Raw genomic sequence first — 21,509 nt, 5'->3', positions numbered from 1 at the left:
TGCTACTTTTGTGAATCACAGTGTCTTCTGATGGTCTCAGGCGACCCCTGTGAAAGATCTGTTTGACCCCCACTGGCCTAGATGAAAAAGTGACTTCTTTCAAGGGGTCACCTTACTGACTCCTGACGTTAAGGAGGAAAGATATGTTAACATAAACCATTACTAAGAGCAGCTTCCAAGAGAGTACATGTACTATCCAATCATCGCTACTAGACCTATTCCCACCCAAGCCAAATCTAACACAAGGGCAAGCATCAGCAGGTACAAATCCTCAGCTACACACACACAACTGCTCTGTGATGTCAGCAGAGCCAAGGCCACTCTCAGTGTCAAGTGACCCCAGCCCAGCTGTGCTTTAAAGTTTTGTGTGACCAACCCATTTTACAGCAACAGTTAATGGATGTGCCTCAATGGTCAAAACCCTATTTGCAAAACATTAGACAGTTACACCAGATGTAGGATCATGTTGTAGTGGACTTTAATTTAAAATGGTGTTCTGCCATTTTCTGCTCCTTCGTCTCATCAGCTAAGTATTCCTGTCTCCCAATTTAGGAGTCACCACCTGCTGTCAATGGTTTCTGGCCTACTGATAGCCTTCTGTCTGTAACAAATACTTTCTTCCCTTAGTATGCAGTATTCTCTGTAGGATCTTTAAAGAAAAAAAAAAATCTGGTTTCTTCTATTCTTTAAAATACAGAACTTTAGACTTTTTTTCTAAGTACGTTGGTTTTGTCATGTTTAGGATAACTTTTGTCTTTCCAAATTCATAGTAGCGAATAAATTAAGATTATTTATCCACTTCTCTCACTGTAATTCAACAATGAGCTAGAAACTGACAGACCATAACCATGCCTACCAATGATGAAGCCAAAGTGAAGGAGTGACTCAGGCAGAAATCATGCTTCACCAAGACCAAGAGACAAAGTTTTCAAAAATGATGCCAAGGGTGTGTATCCCTACCCATCTAAAGACATTGCATCAAGTACAAAAGTGGTAACAAGAGATGCCCTACAACCCTAAACATAGCTGTCTCTGCTGCAAGATGAAGGTTCCTCTGGGAGACAAAAGTGGTGGTGCAGTAGTGTTCTTCCATCCCTCAAGTCCCAGTCAGCAAAAGCTGAGCAGGAAGAGCAACAGAGAAAACAGCAAGGACTGGGCAGCTGTCCTACTTCATTAGAAGAATGCTGAAAATCTCCTCCAGACCAAGTGACTGATGGAAGCAGAGCAGGAATACAGTACTCTGTAAAGGTAAAAATTGATCAAGTATGCATGACAGCTCATTTCTAAAGAGACTGAGTTCTGGCTGTTGTTACTTTTCATCCTTTCAGTGAATTAGTATTCAGGATAGTTGATCTACATAGCAAAACTGACAAGATGAAAGGCAGCCTTTAATTGTGTGGCGAATTTACACATACAAAATACACCCTCCATGATGAGTTACCAACTCTTTAAAAAACAGGACTAATTACAATTAATAATTTATAGAAAAACATTATTCTTTAGAAATTATACTTGCTATACATTATTGTTTTCTAAACACTGGCATAAAGTGAAGGCTAGGAATGCTACTTGGCAAAAGTATTTCTAGCCCTATGTTCATGGAAAGTTTTGAATTAAGGTCTAGCTGCTTGTGGAAGGTCAATAAATATAGCTAAGCTACCTGCAATCATGTGTGTTGGAGCTGACCTAATGTGCAGGGCTCAAGCACATCTACCTAGTGAGGACTGTGGGAAAGGACATGGCAGGTTCCATACCTCATCATGGCTGGAATGTTGCCAAATGTCTTCAGGTATCAGAGGCTCACTTTGTCAAGCACAGCTTCCCACCCACAACTCCTTAATTGCTACATGTGTAACAGGCTGGCAAAAGCTTTGGAATCCTTCAGTTCAGTCTGTAAAAACTGACTGACATTCTAAGACTGTCACTTTACATAGCCCCATTACACAGAACTGAAATATTAAGCCATACTTGGATGTTTTTTGTTTTGTTTTTCTTTCATTATGTAATTTACTTACAAAAAAAGTCAATAAATGATGCTTGCCTCTGTCAGGTCAGGCACATCCTAGGTACTGGGACTTCAATCAGATGAACACTGTATTAAGGCTCAATGTGCATACGTGTTCAGGTATCCTCACTCAACTATTAGCTAGTTCCAGCCCTTGCTGTGACTGTTAATTTTTAGTTGGAGATTCAACTAAACTGACAGAGGCTAAAATTCTGTTTGCAATTAAAACCACAAATGTTAAAAGTTCAATATGTAAAGAAAGCTGTAGTAAAATGCTAACTTCCTATTTCACTAGCCATGATCCAGACAGTACCTAACAGAAACACAGTACATCTACATTGGAAAATGGTCCTGTTTATTATTAGGAAAAACCCAGATCTCAGCAGCAGAGCATGGAATCTGCTCACAGGCCTCACACTCATTCCTCACCAAAAACAAAATAGAGTTTACATAAAAATAGATATAACCCAGGGAACCATATACATTGGCATGTGACCAGTGTTATTTACATTTAAAATATCGCATTGCATAAGTCAAGAATGAAACACCACCATGCACTTCATCTTAATGTTTAGGGTGAAAACACAGAAGCACTAGGCTTGCTTACTGTGATTGTCCCAATGTTTACTAAAGGAATAACACCTGAAGGTTTCCTGTTTGTGTCTCCATCTGATTACAACATAGATTTTACCACTTAATCAACAAAAGACTTTTGGAAGAGCTTCATCACACCGCCATCTTAAAGTTAAGGGTATATAACTAGGCTGAAAGTTTTGGTGGGAATATGAAATAATCTCAAGAAGCCCAGTTCTGAAAATATGTAAAGTTATAGGACCATCAGAATGGAATGCTGAGTCCCCTTCAAAGCTCAGAGTCACTGTGCAGACCAGCATGAATACACCCAGAAAGGACATCATCATTCTACACAAACTGAAACCTAAGGCATCCATCAAGAGAGTGGCATCAGATAATAGTGACATTGGATGATGTTTTTGTCATGTCTTCAGGAGAATGACTCTTGATAACTTCCTTGATGAATTGTTCGAGCGCAGTAAAGTATCCTTGGCACTGCCATGTGTCATTGTGGGTCCCGTCTGGGAAAATGGCTAATCTCTTAGTCCGGGATGGGGAAAGCTCGTAGAGCTGCTTCATCATCACGGGTGGAATCAACTGGTCAGAGAGGCCAGAGATGAACAGAGAAGGCATTCTGCACTGCGAGATCTTTCTGTAGGACAGAAACTTATTTTTATAGCACCATAATGGAAGGTAACGCATTGGGAAGAAGGAAAATAGTGTGCTGGCCATGTGTGGTATGCTTAGGAACGTGTTCTCCACCATGATGGCTGAAATCCTATGAGAATTCTCAGAGGCCAAGTGAATGGCCACTGCTCCTCCCAGGGAGCGGCCAAAAAGGAAAACCTTTGTTTTATCGAGGTCAGGTCTAGTCATCACATAGTCTAGCACAGCTTCAGAATCCAGATACAGTCCTTCTTCACTGGCTTCTCCTTCGCTTTTTCCATATCCCCGATAATCAACAAGTACAAGATTCACTTTGAGGTTGACCAGCATAAGCAGTGCGTTTGGTAACCTGTGGCCTATGTTGCCTGCATTCCCATGAAAATAAATTATAGTTGGGGAATATGGGGAATTGTCTCCAGTGTATCTAACCAAGATGAGATTCAGGCGTACTCCATCTCTGGTTCTGATGTAAATATTCTCATGTGGAACACCCGTGGGCATGGGAACATAAAGGCGGGAAGAGGATGGCTGTTCTGGAAAGTAGAGCAAGACATCCTGGAATTTATATAAGATTCCTGCAATTGACACGAATATTAGCAGAAGTAAGACAATGCCCCCATAAAGATGGAAAGTCACTATCAAAGGTAAAAGAGAGATGCGGCAGAGAGCCCAAGACCAGGACGCCAAGGCTAGTAGCCATCTTTCAATAAAGCTCCACAGCATCCAGGATTTTTCCATGGTAGCTCCACGTAGATATCCTAGGAGACACAGAGAGGACCAATGACTCAGCAAGCAGCTCTAAAGGTAAACCCATCATGACATGCACTCAGTACTTGAGGAACTATGTTACTCTGCCCATGAAACTGTCCACTACAATTCCTTATTACCCCCATACTACATCTTTCCAACCTGTCGTCACAGAACACATTCATCAAACCCATATACTGTGAAAAGGCACTTATCTGCTTCCAAGTACTTCATTCATGTATTCTTAGTGATTTGATAAAAACAAAACAAAATTTTAACACCATTCCCATCTTTACACATGAGGAGATGGAGGCTTCAATCTGGCTGCTGTCCTAGCTCTTCAATGACTCAGGAGGCAGCATGCTTCTCAGAGGCCCTCTTACCCGCAGTTCTTTCAACTCTTACACATTGGTCAAGTCAGTTATTTTATAAATGAGGTTTTACTATTGCATCATATGTCTCCACACTTTTTCCTTTAAAGATTTTATACACACACATACACACACACACACACACACCCCTCTCCTTGAACTTCTGATCCTCCCGACTCCACATTTCCACATCTCCAGTACTGAGACTACATACAGGCTCATACCATTATGTTCAGTTTTATATGGTAATGGGAGCCAAACACAGGGGCTCCAGCAAGCTAGGCAATTGACCTCCACCCCCTTCAACCTTCTTGCTTCAATTTTTATTCAAATGAGTCATTTGAACATAAGTAATAGCATAATCTTTTTTTTTCTCTCTGATTCCTAGAAATAAACAATGGCATCCAATTGTAGCAAGCTTTGTTACAGGAAAAAGAAACATTGAAGGTCAAATAAAAAACACAACTTAAAGAAAAGCAATATCCAAGCACTGTAGGTATTAAATCTAGCTAAAGCTGAACCGTAGGGTGCAGTGCAAAGCACACTCAGTACACCACTCCAGTCAAGGCTTGCTTATCCCCACCACCTGCCAATACTTGATACAGGGCTGGTTTATCCCTTTGCAGCAGCAAACTCTGATGGCACACAGTTAACTTCCCATATAAAGCTCAAACACATTTTTGAGTTGTATTAAGGAAAACTGAAAGTAAATTGGCTCCAACTTGATATAAAATATAAAAGAATGTGGAGGCAGCATATATAGGTCAATGAGAGAATATCTGCTAGCACATGTAAAAGCCTGGGACTTGATCCCCAGCTCTGCAAAGTAACAGGAACAACAATGAAGACAATGATTTTAATTATAAACGAAAAACTGATTTAAAAGGTTTAGCAATAATACACAAGCACTGAGCCTGCATATACATGCACTTTAGAGTCCTGCAAAAATGTAGTAAGACACCACTTAAGATCTTATTTAAGAAATAAATCAAAATCCTTATTGTTCTTTTCACGGCCCACCTAGTTATTTGACAAAGTGTCAATGATTAACCAACAAAAAAGAATTCAGGGCTCATTTCAGTGACCCAGTAGGCAAAAGCACACTGAAACCCTACTGCCCTTAAACCTCTCTCATCTTCCCAACCGGTCATCTAATCCCACTCTAACTCAGTAGGAGAAAGCAAGCTGAAACCCCACTAGAAACATGTGACTATTGAAAATGTGTCTGCAATTGGGTAATTAGCAATTAGGTGACTTTGTTTTCAAATCAATTCTTATTAAAGAAAAAAAGAAGGACTTGTAAGGGGAATTAGAAAGCCCAACATATACCCATATTTATGTTTGCTTAGATTGCTCTACAGTTGTAATCCTCAGTTACTACAGGCCTGAGCCCCATTTCTTGTCTAAGTACTGTATCCCTCATGACTATGTACCTAACCAATATGTCTAATAATATTATCAGCTTGCTAAAACAGGCATATTCTGAGCAGTGGGTAATGGGGTCATTTGTCTAAGTGTATAACTGATTAGCAGTAAGTAATAAAACTAGAAGTTTCCAAAACACCTTCCTCAAGGTCATATTAAAGGATAACATAATTTTGAGAACAAAAATATGACAAACATAATTTACAATGAATGGTTAGGTCACAGTGCACGAGTAATTATGAGCCCATTTTGAAGAATACCAATCGAACCTCAGTGTTTTTTAGAACACATTAATAAAATGAACATGAATGACTGTTTCCTTCAAACTGATAGACATGGGTCAAAATGATACCACATAACCCAGTCTGCTGACACCGCCATCCACCTCAAGGATACCCATAGGGTAACTCCAACATGGCATGTCATTTTAAGAAGGACTTTTAGTCTGCTAAATTTGAAGAGCAGTCAGCAAACCAGTCACCTGCATTATCAACTACACACAGTCCAGATGTTCTGACTATGAAAAGGCCAGCTGCACAGAGCTATGGCAGTACTGCATGAGTGCTCTATGTCTAGCTTGCTAATTAGATAAAGGGTTAGCAAGAGCTCCTCCTTTGGCATATAAAAAGCAACCAGAATTTAACCTTCAGGCCTATTTCCCTGGATGCCTGAGAAGGGTAGGCTATAGGCTGAGCACTGTGAGCTGCTGGTGAGCTCCTTCATGGTTAGGAGAAAATCAAGGGCTACAGGAAAGTTTAAGTGAGAGCTTCTCTGAGCTGGGTGCCATATGAAACAGTGTGTCCTCTGTTGGGTGTTGGAGCCTACACCCATGGACTGTTAATAAGATAGTATTTTGTGAGAAGCAGAGAATAGTTGTACTGTGTAGGACCTACTCCTCCTCTTGTGCCATCTTCCCACTGTACCTGAGCTACTAATGGGAAAGATGTACTTGACGCCAACATAGCTCACTAGAAATCACCACTGAATTATGCAGAGCTTGGCTGGTGCCTTGTGTAGTACTTACGTCTTTCAAGTCTGAAATATCCAGTTAACTCCAAGACTTGGTCATGTGACATAAATGAGGTAATCAACTGTGCCTCAAAGTATATGTCACATAACAAAATATTTGAGTTATCACAAAGAAAGAGTATTTGTCAGATGATTTTGCATTTTGGAATGCATTTTATACTGACACATTAGCATCATTTAGTAATGGGTTTACTAAAGGATAAGATTTTCACCAATAGATTGACTGGACAGTAAGAAGCAGTAGACCTATTTATGAATAACACAAAATCACTAAGCATCTTCTATACCATTCTTCTATGTTATGTTATTGCTGTGTGGTTTTAGCCCGTGTCTAGGGGAATACCTGGCTTCATGTTTCTCAATTCTTTCCTTGCCACCTTATCAGACATGATCAGACAACATCACACAAATGTCTCAACCATTGTCAACAACTCCAATATCTATTATAATCTGACCCTCTCCTCTCCAGTGGACCATTCTGCAAGCTGTCTAATGTCTGCTCACTGCTGGGACAGTCTGGATGTGGCCGTCCCCAATATCCCTTGGAAGACATGGAGTGTCAGGAAGTGGGGTTTACTAGAGAAAGTCAGGGCAATGTGTGGGCAGTTTTTGCTATCAATCACATCCTGCCCTGTGCACATACAAAGCAAGGAGCACAGTGAACTCTGTAAGTGTGAGCCACAAGGTGTCTCTGCCTTTTAACACTAATTTTCTCAGCCCTGTACTATGGTAATAGAAGCAAGCACCTTTTCTCCCCTAGGGGTTTCATTGTCAAGACTCTCAGCACATTTTAATGTGAATTAGTCTCATTAGCATGTCTATTCTTTACCTACACTCCCCATCTCTCTGTTCTCCAATACCTGATACCTTATTGATAGCTCAAACTTACCCAAGCTAAACACATGCTCCTCCTCACTTAGTGTACCATGTTAACTACAGTCAAAAAGTGTGGCGTGCTAGAATTTATACATTACAGCATCAATGCCACCAACCTTACATAACAGAATCAAAAGGTATACGCCCCGCTACAATATGCTTGACTAATATATGAAGGGAACATGTTTTCTGAACAGCATGCTCTGTGCTATCACACTGCTGTCAGTAAGTACTTCTCTGGAAACAGAACACAGGAATCTGCAAAGCCAGGTTGGGCAGGTTTGTTTTCCCCTAAGAGAACTGTTCCCGAGACACTAATGTGAAGTATCGGCTATGTCTTACACTGCATCAGAATTTCGATCAAGATAATTATAAGTAATCACAGTAGTCACTTGGTGACTTCCTACATCCCAATTACTTCTCAACATCTCTAGGGCTCTGATGCTGTAGGTCTTTAAGTCCATGGCAGGTACACTCAGCTATGATTTAAATGTGCAATGCCCCCACAGCCTCATGGGTTTCAGCACTTACTCCCCAGCTTGTTGAACTGTTTTAGGAGACTGTGGAACTTTCTGGGGCCTGCAGTTTGTCTGGTAGACCTAGGTCTACTAGATGTGGGCCCTGAGAGTTATAGCCCAGCTCCACTTCTGTCCCAAGAAGCTCGATGCTTTCTGGTGAGTGCCACGTTTAAAAAAGGTGCTGTAGCCTGCCCTGCCAAATCAGGGTTGTACCCTGCCCTGCTATCTGGGCTTCAGCTACTGCCATGCAGTTTCTGTCCTTCCTTTAAGGTACTTCAGTGAGGTACAGGGAAGGCTGATTCCTATGCAATACCAACCAAGATGAGATGAAATGAAAAACTACTTAATAAGCATTATGGCCGGCCATACTCATGTGACCTCCTCAGCCCTGTGCTCCCTTACTGATACATGTGCCTGAAAGATACAAATGGCTTCATTACTAAGAAAACATCTTACAGGCTAGAGACATGGCTCGTTGGTTAAGTGTTTCTGCTGCTCATTCAATTCCCAGCACCTACCAAGAGGCAGCTCCCAACCACCTCAAGCTCTATCCTAGGGGATCCAATGCCCTCTTCTGGCCTCCAAACTTTCTGCACACACAATGTAAAGGTTATCTCACACAGGCTCTCACACAAACACATACTCATATACATAAAGTAAGAAAAAAAAATTTAACTATCCTATAAACTGGTGTTAAAAAAAAAAAAAAGAATTCATTATCAGTTACCCCTACCCCTTAGAATACTGCTGTAGGCCCCTGGGGTGCTATCAGACCCATGTGAACGACTGGAGATTATTATAGCTGGCATGTTAGCCATGTCTCTAAACTGAGATCATTAGGTTCTCACACATCTTACTATGTTATACCACTTAAAGATGGAGGACAATGTCACAGATAAGGACACCACTCTGAATCCTGATGCTTAATTTTGTATTTTTGAACACAACCAACGCGTCAGTTTTTGCTACTGTATGCCTTATGATCTGCTGAGTACATCTTAAGCAACCTTTGAGCTGTTTGCATGGTGGACACACACTCATGAGTGTACCTGCTTCACACACGTTCACTAAGGAAATCAAAGCTCATAGTCCTCTGTAACACAGAAAAGCAAACTTCAACCTTTACCACCAACAATCACCAAAGAAATCAAGGGAAAACTTGAACAAATCTTTTAAAAGCAGGACAAAGCATAATTGCAGACCTAGGATTCTTTCCTTTCCATTAAGCAGCTGTCTGTGCCACTTATTTTTAATCACTTAGCACAATTATTCATAGAAATACAAAAGATTCAAAATCTAAATACATACTTGGCAAGGACAGCAGAGAGGGAATTAAAGCAGTTAGGTTCTATGAACTCTGAGGCCCCAGCTGAAATGGGTGGTTTTATGCCTCAAGTTCTCAAACATGGCACAGACTTCTGGTGCTGCTCAAGGCCCTAAAGGGTCCACAGGATCAGCACTGTCTTCATTAAGACACTGTGGTGCTAGCTAACTTTTCAGTGTTTAACAGCTATTGTGGGTATGCAATGATGGATGACACTCGTGCCCAAGCAAGCGTCTATGTGCAGAGTCAACAGGCAAGACTTTCCTCCCACCCCAGCTATGAGCTTGGTGAAGAAGGGGGAAAACCAGATTCATGAGATAGTACTGAAGGAACAGTAAACAGCCAGCTGTCTGCTAACACCTTTAAAGCTTCTGTGGTAGGCGTGGTATCAGGGATACTCATGAAGCTCTTGTGCTATGCCTGAAACACACATCTGAAGTGCAGGTTACACTAGATGCCTTTTCACAGGGACATATTTTTCCTTTAATAAGAAACAGCCATTATATTTAGCAGATGTATGTGTTTACAAGACTTTTTTTTTTTTAAGAGATGAATGAAGCTCAAATTTCTAATATTTGAAGACTGACAATTCTGCAGTGGCGGTGATACCAGAAAGTATGATTTTTGGCAACTGATTGATTAGATGTGTGATGTGTTACCATTTGAAAGAAAATGCTGAATTCAGTGAACATACTCTAAATGGCCAAAAATTGACAGAAGTCTAATGTGACACATATCCAGTGGGTTCCACTGCATGAGCACCAAGACTTTTTTGACACAGGTTTCTAACACCACAATCTAAATGACCTTTAAGTAATTACCTCTACAATGTGCTCCAGCAGCAAAGAACACGTTGCTCCTCCACCTACAGTCACAGCAGTGTGTGGGTCTACATATGCATGCTTTATCTAGACAGCATGGATGCAGAAGCCTTGCCTAGCAGGCATCAAAGTGATGTTAAAAATGGTAAACAATGCTATAGTCCTACTTTTGCAATTTACAGGAGGTGTACAAGAAATGCTGCTTGTTATTTTGTCACGGATTTATTACTAATTCATAAACTCCCACTTTTAATTTCTAACACAATAAAATATCTATACAATTCAAATTTCTTTGATCCTCAATAATTACTCAAAATATAAAGAGGTCCTAAAGGCTGGAGAATGGCTCAGTGGTTAAGAGCAAACACTACTCTTGCAGAGGACCTGAGTTCAGCTGGACAGCTCTCCACAGCTCTAGGAGATAGATCCAATGCCTTCCTCTGAACTATGAGGGCACCAATATTCAGGTGTACATGTACACACGTACACACACACACACACACACACACACACACACACAGAAGAGGGAGAGAGACAGACAGAGACAGAGAGACCTGAAACCAGAGCTTGAGAGCTTTAACACTTTAATGTAAGTATCTCTACTGCCTTCCACCATAATCTTCAGTCCTGCAAATTAAGAACAGCATACTATTTAAATCCTTTGTGCAATATAAGAGTTCTTATCCAGTAATATTTCACCTGGAAGAGTAACAAATATATGATAACTGAAACTCAGCTATAAAGTATTTTAATTTTCAGTGTGGTGATAAACTAGATACTGAACTGGTCAAATCAATTTCTTTACCACATTTATATTTTATAAAGGTCAAAACTACCCCACAGATAAAATGACTCTCTGCTTATTCAGATAATTTTTAATAAAGTGGATAAAAGTATAGTTTATACTTGTTAAACAAGAGATCTTTGAAAACCACCTTTGTCAATTACAATATCTAGCTGGCTGAAAACTGTCAGAGCAGTGAGCACAGGTCCCTGCTGATAACTATGTCTCAAGGGGACAACTTCCAGATGCTCATTAGTAACCTGGGGGAATTCACAGATTCCAATCTCATCTCAAGGAGCACAGAACTCCATTCCTCACACCAACTTTTCTTTTCTGCTGCTAAGCACTGGGCGTTCTCACGCTTTACCAGCTGCACAGCTGAGATGCAAACACAAATAGCTGCCCTCGGCATGCTGAAGATGCCTCGGAACAGCTATCCATTTCCCTGATGGTTACCCACATGCCACCAATAATGAGTAAGTGTGTTTTAATAGTCCTCGGGGACAGATGAACAGATCTGCCTACAGACTCTGGAGAGACTGTGGGGTCCAGAGAGTATTAGAACCTGAAGTAGACACTTCCAAATCATACCAGGTATCATCTCCACGCTTCCTCCCTGGAAACCCTGAAGGTTGAGCAAATGCAGTCATCTTAGCAAAAAACTTGGATGGTAGATTACTGTCACCATGGAAGCCAATAACAATTTGTTCTGAGAATTTATCTGCACTTAAGAAAATGGTAAACAACAGAAAGAAACTCTCAAGCCTAAAATCCTGAATACTGATGACAGACTGTAGAGGGATAAACTATTGTAAACAGGCCAGATTTTAGCCACTGAGCTGAAATTTATTTTTTTATATGAAGGAGACTTCACAGAAGTGTCTAGGTTCCTGAGGTCAATCTAGACTTAGGCCATTCTTGCTGTGATAAAACCAGTAATCCTGGCAAGCAAACTTAGCAGAATTCATTGCTTTGGGATCTAAGCCTCCTGAGACTCAGTGGCACAAAATGTAATAAGGTGTTAGGAAGCTTGTCACTCGACAAACATCTTAATTACAAGAACTGGGGCTTGTCCTAGATCTATTCTAAAGTGGGTGTTCAAGGGCCTGGGGTTTCCCTGAGGCAGACCAACAATCATTAGAAAGACACCGGAACTGCAGAGATTGATAGCCCATTGCCTGAGTTTCTGTACTATGTCCAGTAGTTGGTCCAAGAAAGTCTGGCCAGTAACTCTCTAGTTCAGAAGACAAGCTGCCTGCAGTGTTCTGGGGGGGAAGGCAGCCAGCCAAGTGCTACCTGTAGCTATAAGTGTAGAAGCAGCTTGCCTTCAACTAGGTTGATCCTTTCCACTATTTCCTAACACACAAAGGCAGGATGAAGCATTTAGTTGAAATATGGCCGCTTCAGGGACAAAGTTCAAGCACTTTATTGCCTATGGTCTCAGCAGGCATGGTGAATCCCAGCTACATCACAGCCAATGACTCACTGGTGGTTACTACGTTTGCATGTAGTAAAGTTATCAGGGTAAGGCTTCATTTTACTGTTGAAAACCACCCAGCTCAGTCTACAGATCCCCTGGAAAGCTTCCCTTGGACTTTTCTTCCTGCTACCACCAGCAATTTCATTTTGTAGTCAGTGCCAACTTATGCGGCAGTATTCTCCCATGTGCTGAGGAGCCCATGCTTACACAGGCTGGGAGTTCCTTGATGGCAGTGACCTTATGTTACTTCACTTTACACTTTCCATGTACAGCAAGGCTCAAGGTGTAGTGCAATTCCAACTCAATCACGGCTCAATTGGGTGGTGATGTCTCAGCTAGTACAGTTATGACACAACTCTACACGGACAACCATCAATTCTCAATGAGATAAAGCAGTGCTTCAGAAACGCGCATGTCTAAGCATGCACACACCTAAGTACTAATTCATGCAAGAAGACAGGATGGATCGACAAAAAACCCCAAACAAACCCAAATGCCAAACTCAAAGCCAACGGGCCCCTAGGTTACTGCTATGTAGTAAACAAGTGCAAAAAAAAAAAAAAAAAAAAAAAAAACCAAACAAAATAACCAAAGAGCTGAAGGGGGTTCATTTTCGGTTGACAGCTCAGCTAAGTACACCAAGTACACTCCCCGATGCATTCTCGCTTCGCATCAATGGTGGTAAAAGTCTACTCCCGGCCAAGTGACTTGGGGTGTGAGAAAACTTGAATTTTAAGGCCCCCAAAGCTTGCAGCCACGCTGTTCGCTAGTCTGCACCTGTTACCGACCCAAGCCCGGGGTTTGCTGACCGACTGCTCCCTGCGGGCGGGGGAAGGGAGGGGACCGAGGGCGACGCCGGCTCCCGGATCCCAGCCGCCCGCGTCCCCACCGCACTCACTCAGGCTCGCGGGCGGGCTGCGCAGTCGGCCGCGGGCTCGGAACCCGGCTCCGCGCAGCAGCGAGGCCCCGCGCCGCCCCCGCCGCTCCTCATCGTCCTCCTCCCGCCGAGGGGCCGCCGTCGCCACCGTCGAGCCTGGAGCTCCTGCGGCGCGGCTGGCGCAGCCTTCACTTCCGGCCCGCGCGCGGTGTCGCTGGCAAATGCCCCCGCCGGCCCCCACATAACCCGTTCTCCGGCTTCCTCCCCGGAGTAGGAAGCCAGGATGTCCCTCTGGGCATGCGCACAGCGTCAGGCTCCGCCCTCCCACGACGGTGGCCGGGAGGAGCCAAAAAAAAAAATGACTCCGCGTTTCTGGTACGAGGTGGGCACACACTGCAGGAAGCGTGAGGGATTGAATTCCTGAGGCAAAGCGCTGTTCTGTCTTTCCGTCCGTCCGTCCGGCCTGAGGGATTGAATTCCCGAGGCAAAGCGCTGCACTGTCTGTCTGACAGTCCTGAGACCCAGCTCAGGGTCGTGTTCACTCCGGATTCTGCCAGCTGTCTCTGCCTCTGGTTATGCTCTACCTTTTATCTACAATGAGCTCTCTGTTCCACCATACCCAGGGGCAATCACGTCTTTTTCTATTCCTTTTTGTGTTTTAAATTATTCCGCGAGGAGAAAACAAAAAACAAACAAACAACCAACAATTTTGATTCCATGAGCCGTGCAGCTAAAACCAGACATTCTTGTCAGGACTTAGAATCAATTTCCAGTTTTTCCTGTTTCATAATTCGTGGTTCTGCTATCACTAACGCAAACCCAACCTGTGTGAGGTCGGAGCTGGGTAGAAGTTGGACAAGGACCAGAGTCGCATCCGCAGACCAGCAGCGGGGCCTCCTCTGACCACAGTAACCCGTGGCTTTACCCCATCACCGGCGACATTCGGGAGACCTGGGCGAACTAATCGGAAAGTAACTGGCCACAAACTATCCCCGAACTGTTGGTGTTGTGAATAAGATTCCTGCACACCAGACAGCCCTTAAAAGCTCTTAACACTCCCGCCCTTTACTGGAGCTGCAAAATTTCACTTCCAAAAGAAATAATCCCAGAAGTTCTCGCCTTTGCCCCATAATTTTCTGCATTCTCGTTGGTGGAATAGGGCAGATCACGGCCACATTTCCAGAGTTCCTGAGGTGTAGGGCATGCGTTTATATTTCCATCCACCTTGAATATCTAGTACGGTTATCGAGCGACAGTAGGAGTTCAACAAAACTATCGGTTAACTTTATTTCCAGCCGCCGAACACATTTGAGAGGCCTGTCGTCTATGCACGTATGCTTCTGTGCCATGACTCATGCATGGCTATGACATAGCGTGTTGCTTCCGCACAGTGAAAACGCTACGAACACAGAGCCTGAGATAGTTTTTGCAAAAGGATTTTTTCCTGCAGTCCTGGACGCTTTAGGAGGGAGGGATGCGTTTGCCTCCTGGCAGGTTTACAGCCTAGCATGTCCGGGCAGAACCCATTGCTCCAAATTCGGCTCAACGACGGCACCCAGCGGCGTGGAAAGAAACAGCCTCAACTACAGCCCGAGGCCCGGGAGACGCTGCTGCGCAGGCGCCGTGAGCCTCTGCGCTCGCCTGCTTGCTCATCACTACGCTTGCGCACCCCACATGCCCGCTCTCTTACACCGCGCCAGGTTCTCCTGTCCCACACTGCGACTGCGCGGTAAGCACCTGGTGAAAACGGTGCACCGGTTTCTGGTGGAGGCTGCTTCCGGTGAGCGTGAGGTTGGACGTTCAGAGGGGATGCTGAAAGGCAGGAGGTATGTATGGCAGGATGGGAGAGGGGTGGTGGCGGTCCGAGGTCCTATTGAGTCGGCACCTTTCCCGCGCAAGTCCTAGTGTCGCCACCCCGAAGCTTGTGGTGGGGTGACGCCTTCTACGGTGCAGCCGGACAGCTGCTGACTTGTTTCGAGGTGGCACTAGGTGACACCCTGTTCTAATGACTTGCATTCATTCTGAGAGTGACGATTCTCTGCATCCCCCGACCCCCTCCGCCGAGCTATTCGTTATTCGATTCGGAACTATTGGGTTTTATAGTTTGCTGAGTGAGCAAGCATTAAAGTGTGTCAGGTGTCCTAGTCTCTCTGAAACCAGGCACCATGTTAAGCACCTTCCAAAGCTTCTTCAGCGCCCGAAGCCTACCAATGATCATAATTTGTTTTATTGCAAATGCAAAACATCATCCTAAACCCCAGGATGCAGAAAAGTAAAATAAAATTGGAGAGCGGGTAAAAACAGAAATTCCGGTATTTAAGTTTTCTTGCAGTTACATTGAATAAAAGTTGTATGTTTTAGAAGTTTGCAACCATTGTTATAGGTGTTTATAGTTATTTTAAGATGCATGCGTATTCACACCGTTGCCTAAAATACACAGTTAATATAAACTCATCTAAATCGATGCTCAAGTTTATTGAGGAAAAGTTTGAAATGGTATATATCCTAAAGATGGACACATAGAAATGCACCTACACTTGAAGATTCAGAACATATTTCCTATATTTCCTAATAACACTTCAGTTTACATGCATTGCACAGAAGTTATAATTAGTATTATGCACCATCCAGTACCCACTTGAAGGAAGCAGGTGGTGTAGTCAGTTATGCAAACCAGCTCCAGCAGTGGATGCAGTTTACAAAAATCGGTTAGAAAGGTCAGGAGATACAGCCCCAGGTGGGCTTATCTTGATCTAATCCACTGGGTTAGTTGAATTTCCCCTGTTAAAAATAAGACTGAGAAACAAAGTTTGTCTTTTTGTCCATGAGCTACAAATACTTGCTGTGAATCATTGCCAGTGCAGACAGATCCAAACTGGCAGCTAGTTTTGCTGGTGTCAATGTTTAACCAGCCTGGTCCCCACCTCCATGTGCTTTCCCACAGATCACTTGTAAACGTTAATAATTAGTTCTCCAAACAGATCTGCATTATATTTAGCACAAATTACCATTTATTGTGAGACTTTTCTTTGTGGGGTGTGGAAGGTGGGGACTTAACATAATCCCCACTTCCTGGCCAAGTGCTGTTGTCGAAAGTCATTCAATAAAGCATGATTGTGATACTTGGAACATACATTTTGCTTGAGATTACTTTTAGAAAACTTGCTTGACTGTTATGTAATGTAAACCACGTTAAAGTAACTGGCAAGGATCCCTCCCTATAGAACTCACAGGGATATTTAAACAGCAGGCAAATTTCATACATATGTAACCATGTTAGGAAACATTCTAGACCCTACTCAGTTACTTTATTGATTTTAGATGTCTTTGGTGAAAGGGTGGTGGTTGTTAGGATTAAGATTTTAATTTTCCTTTTGGTAAAGCACTAAGTATGTTATTATAGCCTGCTCTTATTATACCCTTTGTTCTTTATAGAATGTACATTTTCTTAAAGCAGGAGTACACTCTATTGGCCATAGCATATTGCCTGGCTTATAAGTAGGCACTGAACATTTGGGAAGTAGAAAGCACAAAGATATGAACAGAAAGAAATATAAAAATTAGTTGATATTTGTGTGTCTGTGACAAAAATAAGTAAAAATAAGGATGTTATGGGGAAAGGACTTCCAGTTGGGTTATGAATGACAGAAGTTTTGTCATAGTCATCAGTGAAGGAATGAAGTTAAATAAACACATAAGCTCTGTTGTACTGGAAGAGAAGGATCACTGTTGTTTGTTTTGTCAGCCATTATTTGGATTTCAGAATGCCTAAGAAATCAGGTTCCAGTTCAGCGAGCAAGTGATTTGTTAAAAGCACCCATGGCAAGTAGTTTGCTTTGAGTGCTGTATAATTATCCAAGAGAGAAGAAACATAAACAGACCTTCTTCCTTCATCTGAGACCGAGAAATAAAGTAGCCTTCATCTGACTTGATTTTTTTCATTATTAAGAATAATATTTTTGTGTTCTGTGCTAAGTAATTAGGAGACGGAATACCGACGATTGTTAGCATTTAAGATAAATTGGTGGCTGGAGAGATGGCTCAGCAGTTAAGAGTACTGGCTGCTCTTTCAGAGGACCTGGGTTCAATTCTCAGCACCCATATGGCAGCTCACAACTCTCTGTGATCTGGCACCCTTGCTCAAACATATATACATACATGCAAAAATGTCAGTGCACATGAAAAATAACATTTTTAAAAAAGATAAATGGCAGTCAGTTTTAGGATGAAGCTGTGAGACCTGATTGGAAATGTTGGTCAGGGTGGAAGGAAAAGCAGCTGCACATGGATCCATTTATTGCGTTGATCTGTTTCCTTTGAGTGAACTATAATAGTCATTGTGATCTAAACTGACTCTATATGCTCATTGTTTTAAATATTTATACGTTGCACCTGCCATTTAAAGTTACTCTCTTTTTGCTTTATCAGTGCAAACCTGAGGATTTGCTGTTGCTCCTATGGCCACTTCACAAACTTCACAAATTGTTGCAGCTCATGTCCCCTTTGCAGATTTATGTTCTACGTTAGAACGGATACAGAAAAGTAAAGACCGTGCAGAAAAGATCAGGCACTTCAAGGAATTTTTAGATTCTTGGAGAAAATTTCATGATGCCCTTCACAAGAACAAGAAGGATGTTACGGATTCTTTTTACCCAGCGATGAGACTCATTCTTCCTCAGTTAGAAAGAGAGAGGATGGCTTATGGAATCAAAGAAACCATGCTCGCTAAGCTTTACATTGAACTGTTGAATTTGCCAAGAGAAGGCAAGGATGCCCTGAAGCTCCTGAATTATCGAACACCTAGTGGAGCTCGCACGGATGCTGGGGACTTTGCATTGATTGCGTACTTTGTGTTGAAGCCAAGGTGCTTACAGAAAGGAAGCTTAACTGTACATCAAGTAAATGAACTCTTGGACTTAGTCGCCAGCAATAATTCTGGCAAAAGAAAAGACCTAGTGAAAAAGAGCCTTCTTCAATTAATAACCCAGAGTTCAGCCCTTGAGCAAAAGTGGCTGATTCGCATGATTATTAAGGACTTGAAGCTTGGTATCAGTCAGCAAACTATATTTAACGTTTTCCACAGTGATGCAGTTGAGTTGCACAATGTCACCACAGATCTGGAAAAGGTCTGTAGGCAGCTGCACGACCCCTCTGTAGGGCTCAGTGATATCTCCATCACTCTCTTTTCTGCCTTTAAACCAATGCTCGCCGCCATAGCAGACGTGGAGCGCGTAGAAAAGGACATGAAGCAGCAGAGTTTCTACATCGAAACCAAGCTGGATGGGGAACGCATGCAGATGCACAAAGATGGGACGGTATATCGGTACTTCTCCAGAAATGGCTACAACTACACTGATCAGTTCGGTGCATCTCCACAGGAAGGCTCTCTCACCCCATTCATTCATGATGCATTCCAGGCAGACGTGCAAGTATGCATCCTTGATGGTGAGATGATGGCCTACAACCCGACCACACAGACTTTCATGCAAAAGGGGGTCAAATTTGATATCAAAAGGATGGTGGATGATTCCGACTTACAGACATGTTACTGTGTTTTTGATGTGTTGATGGTTAATAATAAGAAGCTAGGGCGTGAGACTCTGAGGAAGAGGTATGATATCCTTAATGGTACTTTTAAACCCATCCAAGGTCGAATAGAAATAGTGCAGAAAAAGCTAGCTCATACGAAGAATGAAGTAGTGGATGCATTAAATGAAGCTATAGATAAGAGAGAGGAGGGTATCATGATTAAACACCCTCTGTCCATCTACAAGCCAGACAAAAGAGGTGAAGGGTGGCTAAAAATTAAACCAGAGTATGTCACTGGATTAATGGATGAATTAGACCTCTTAATTGTGGGGGGCTACTGGGGTAAAGGTTCACGAGGTGGCATGATGTCTCACTTTTTGTGTGCAGTGGCAGAGAAGCCCCCTCATGGTGAGAGGCCATCTGCATTCCATACTCTCTGCCGTGTTGGATCAGGATATACCATGAAAGAACTCTATGATCTTGGCTTAAAATTGGCCAAATTCTGGAAACCCTTTCATAAGAAATCCCCACCGAGTAGCATTTTATGTGGAGCAGAGAAGCCAGAAGTGTACATCGAGCCCTATAACTCTGTTATTGTTCAGATTAAGGCAGCAGAGATTGTCCCCAGTGACATGTACAAGACTGGAACCACCTTGCGCTTCCCACGTATCGAGAAGATCAGAGATGACAAAGAGTGGCATGAATGCATGACTCTGGATGACTTGGAAGAGCTGAGGAGGAAAGCATCTGGGAAACTTGCCACCAAACACCTTCATGTAGGTGATGATGATGAACCTAGAGAAAAGAGGCGGAAACCTGTCTCCAAAATGAAGAAAACCATTGGAATTATTGACCACTTGAAAGCGCCTAACCTTTCTAACATAAGCAAAGTTTCTAATATATTTGAAGATGTTGAGTTTTGTGTCATGAGTGGGTTGGAGAGTTATCCCAAGACTGACCTAGAGAACAGAATTGCAGAATTGGGTGGTTATGTAGTGCAGAATCCAGGCCCAGACACGTACTGTGTGATTGCAGGGTGTGAGAACATAAGAGTGAGAAACATTATCTCTTCAGATCGATATGATGTTGTCAAGCCTGAGTGGCTTTTAGAGTGTTTTAAAATGAAAACATGTGTGCCATGGCAACCCCGCTTTATGATTCACATGTGCCCATCAACAAAGCAGCATTTTGCCCGTGAATATGATTGCTATGGTGATAGCTATTTTGTTGATACAGATTTGGATCAACTGAAAGAAGTGTTTTTAGGAATTAAGAAACTCAGTGAGCAGCAGACTCCGGAAGAGATGGCCCCTGTGATTGCCGATTTAGAATATCGTTATTCCTGGGACCACTCTCCTCTCTGTATGTTTCGGCACTACACCATTTATCTGGACGTGTATGCTGTTATTAATGACTCGAATTCCAAAATTGAAGCAACAAGATTAGATGTTACAGCACTTGAACTGCGGTTTCATGGAGCCAAGGTAGTGTCCTGCTTATCTGAGGGAGTTTCTCATGTAATCGTTGGGGAGGATCAGAGCCGAGTCTTGGACTTAAAAGTTTTCAGGAGAACTCTTAAGAAAAAGTTTAAAATACTTCAAGAACATTGGGTGACCGATTCAGTAGACAAGGGTGAATTGCAGGAGGAAAATCAGTATTTGCTTTAGAACTAGCTATGTAGGGAAAGCATAAGCTGTGTCACCATCATGCTGAAATAGCTGGTACATTCATTTTATCTCTTAAATACCTCAAAAGCATTAGACAATAATTTTCAGGCAGAAAAGAAATGAAATGGGCCAATGCAAAAAAAAAAAAAAAAAGGTTCCTAACATGACTTATAACCATGACATACAATGACAATTTCAAGAGGGGGCTTGTGTGGTATCCGTGTAGAAAGCTAGAATTTGATTTGGATGTTAGTAAAGTGTTTTCAGAAGCTTTTACAATCATCTAACAGAATTTCCCAAAGTTAACATTCATAACTTTTTAGCTAATAAAAGGATTATTCAAAAAACCCAGAATTGTTACGATTAGACTTATAAAAGTAAGTGGGCTGAAATGCCTTCTTTGAGCATGAAGTATTTTAAAAACAGTTTTGTAAGTTTTACAGTCAAATGAATTAATAAGTAGATGTTTTTGATAATGTGGGGGAAGTTAAAAAAGAATTGAGTAATCATACAACATACAAACACTGGACATTGTAGATGTTCATTGATTTTATTTAAAAAAAAAAAAAACCCTTGTAATTTTAAGTCATCTTAGGTTTAACTTTTCTGAAGGTAGGACATGTTTCATAGAGAACTGTTTTTCATGAGTTTGCACTCCAGAATTAACAGAGCTTGTCTCCTCTCGATGATCCTCCAAGGAGCTGTCCATTCAGTGAGTGAGCTGTGACTTCTTTAGAGAGAGACCAGGTGCTTGACTTTTGGAGATGGCTTTTAGAATTAGGTTGAAGTCACAGTCATATGTATATTGTATCTGTGT

General features: G+C 42.3%; 2 protein-coding genes across 4 annotated transcripts; one reads left to right on the top strand and one right to left on the bottom strand.

The window, feature by feature from the left end:
• Window positions 1-2,339: 2,339 nt before the first annotated feature.
• Window positions 2,340-13,778, bottom strand: Abhd13 (abhydrolase domain containing 13). The gene is made up of 2 exons (XM_051181970.1): window positions 13,518-13,778; window positions 2,340-4,002 (listed from the first exon to the last, which is right to left on the bottom strand). The coding sequence occupies exon 2, from the start codon at window positions 3,980-3,982 to the stop codon at window positions 2,969-2,971; it is 1,014 nt and encodes a 337-aa protein (XP_051037927.1). The 5' UTR covers window positions 3,983-4,002; window positions 13,518-13,778; the 3' UTR covers window positions 2,340-2,968.
• A 1,420-nt stretch (window positions 13,779-15,198) lies between these two features.
• Window positions 15,199-21,230, top strand: Lig4 (DNA ligase 4). Of its 3 annotated transcripts, none has more exons than XM_051181968.1 (2): window positions 15,199-15,225; window positions 17,925-21,229. In XM_051181968.1, the coding sequence occupies exon 2, from the start codon at window positions 17,954-17,956 to the stop codon at window positions 20,690-20,692; it is 2,739 nt and encodes a 912-aa protein (XP_051037925.1). In that variant the 5' UTR covers window positions 15,199-15,225; window positions 17,925-17,953; the 3' UTR covers window positions 20,693-21,229. The 3 variants fall into 3 exon arrangements, with proteins under 3 accessions (XP_051037925.1, XP_051037924.1, XP_051037926.1); XM_051181967.1 differs by lacking the exon at window positions 15,199-15,225 and adding an exon at window positions 15,273-15,322; XM_051181969.1 differs by lacking the exon at window positions 15,199-15,225 and adding an exon at window positions 15,685-15,808 and having other exon boundaries at window positions 17,925-21,230.
• Window positions 21,231-21,509: the final 279 nt, after the last annotated feature.

This window comes from Phodopus roborovskii, unplaced genomic scaffold (genome assembly GCF_943737965.1).
Source record: "Phodopus roborovskii unplaced genomic scaffold, PHOROB, whole genome shotgun sequence".
In the NCBI taxonomy this organism is placed as follows: domain Eukaryota; kingdom Metazoa; phylum Chordata; class Mammalia; order Rodentia; family Cricetidae; genus Phodopus; species Phodopus roborovskii.
This window is presented reverse-complemented; position numbering and strand designations above follow the sequence as displayed.

Coding starts and splice junctions, on each gene's coding strand:
- Abhd13 (XM_051181970.1), bottom strand. CDS start 3,982: ATGGAAAAATCCTGGATGCTGTGGAGCTTTATTGAAAGATGGCTACTA.
- Lig4 (XM_051181969.1), top strand. CDS start 17,954: ATGGCCACTTCACAAACTTCACAAATTGTTGCAGCTCATGTCCCCTTT.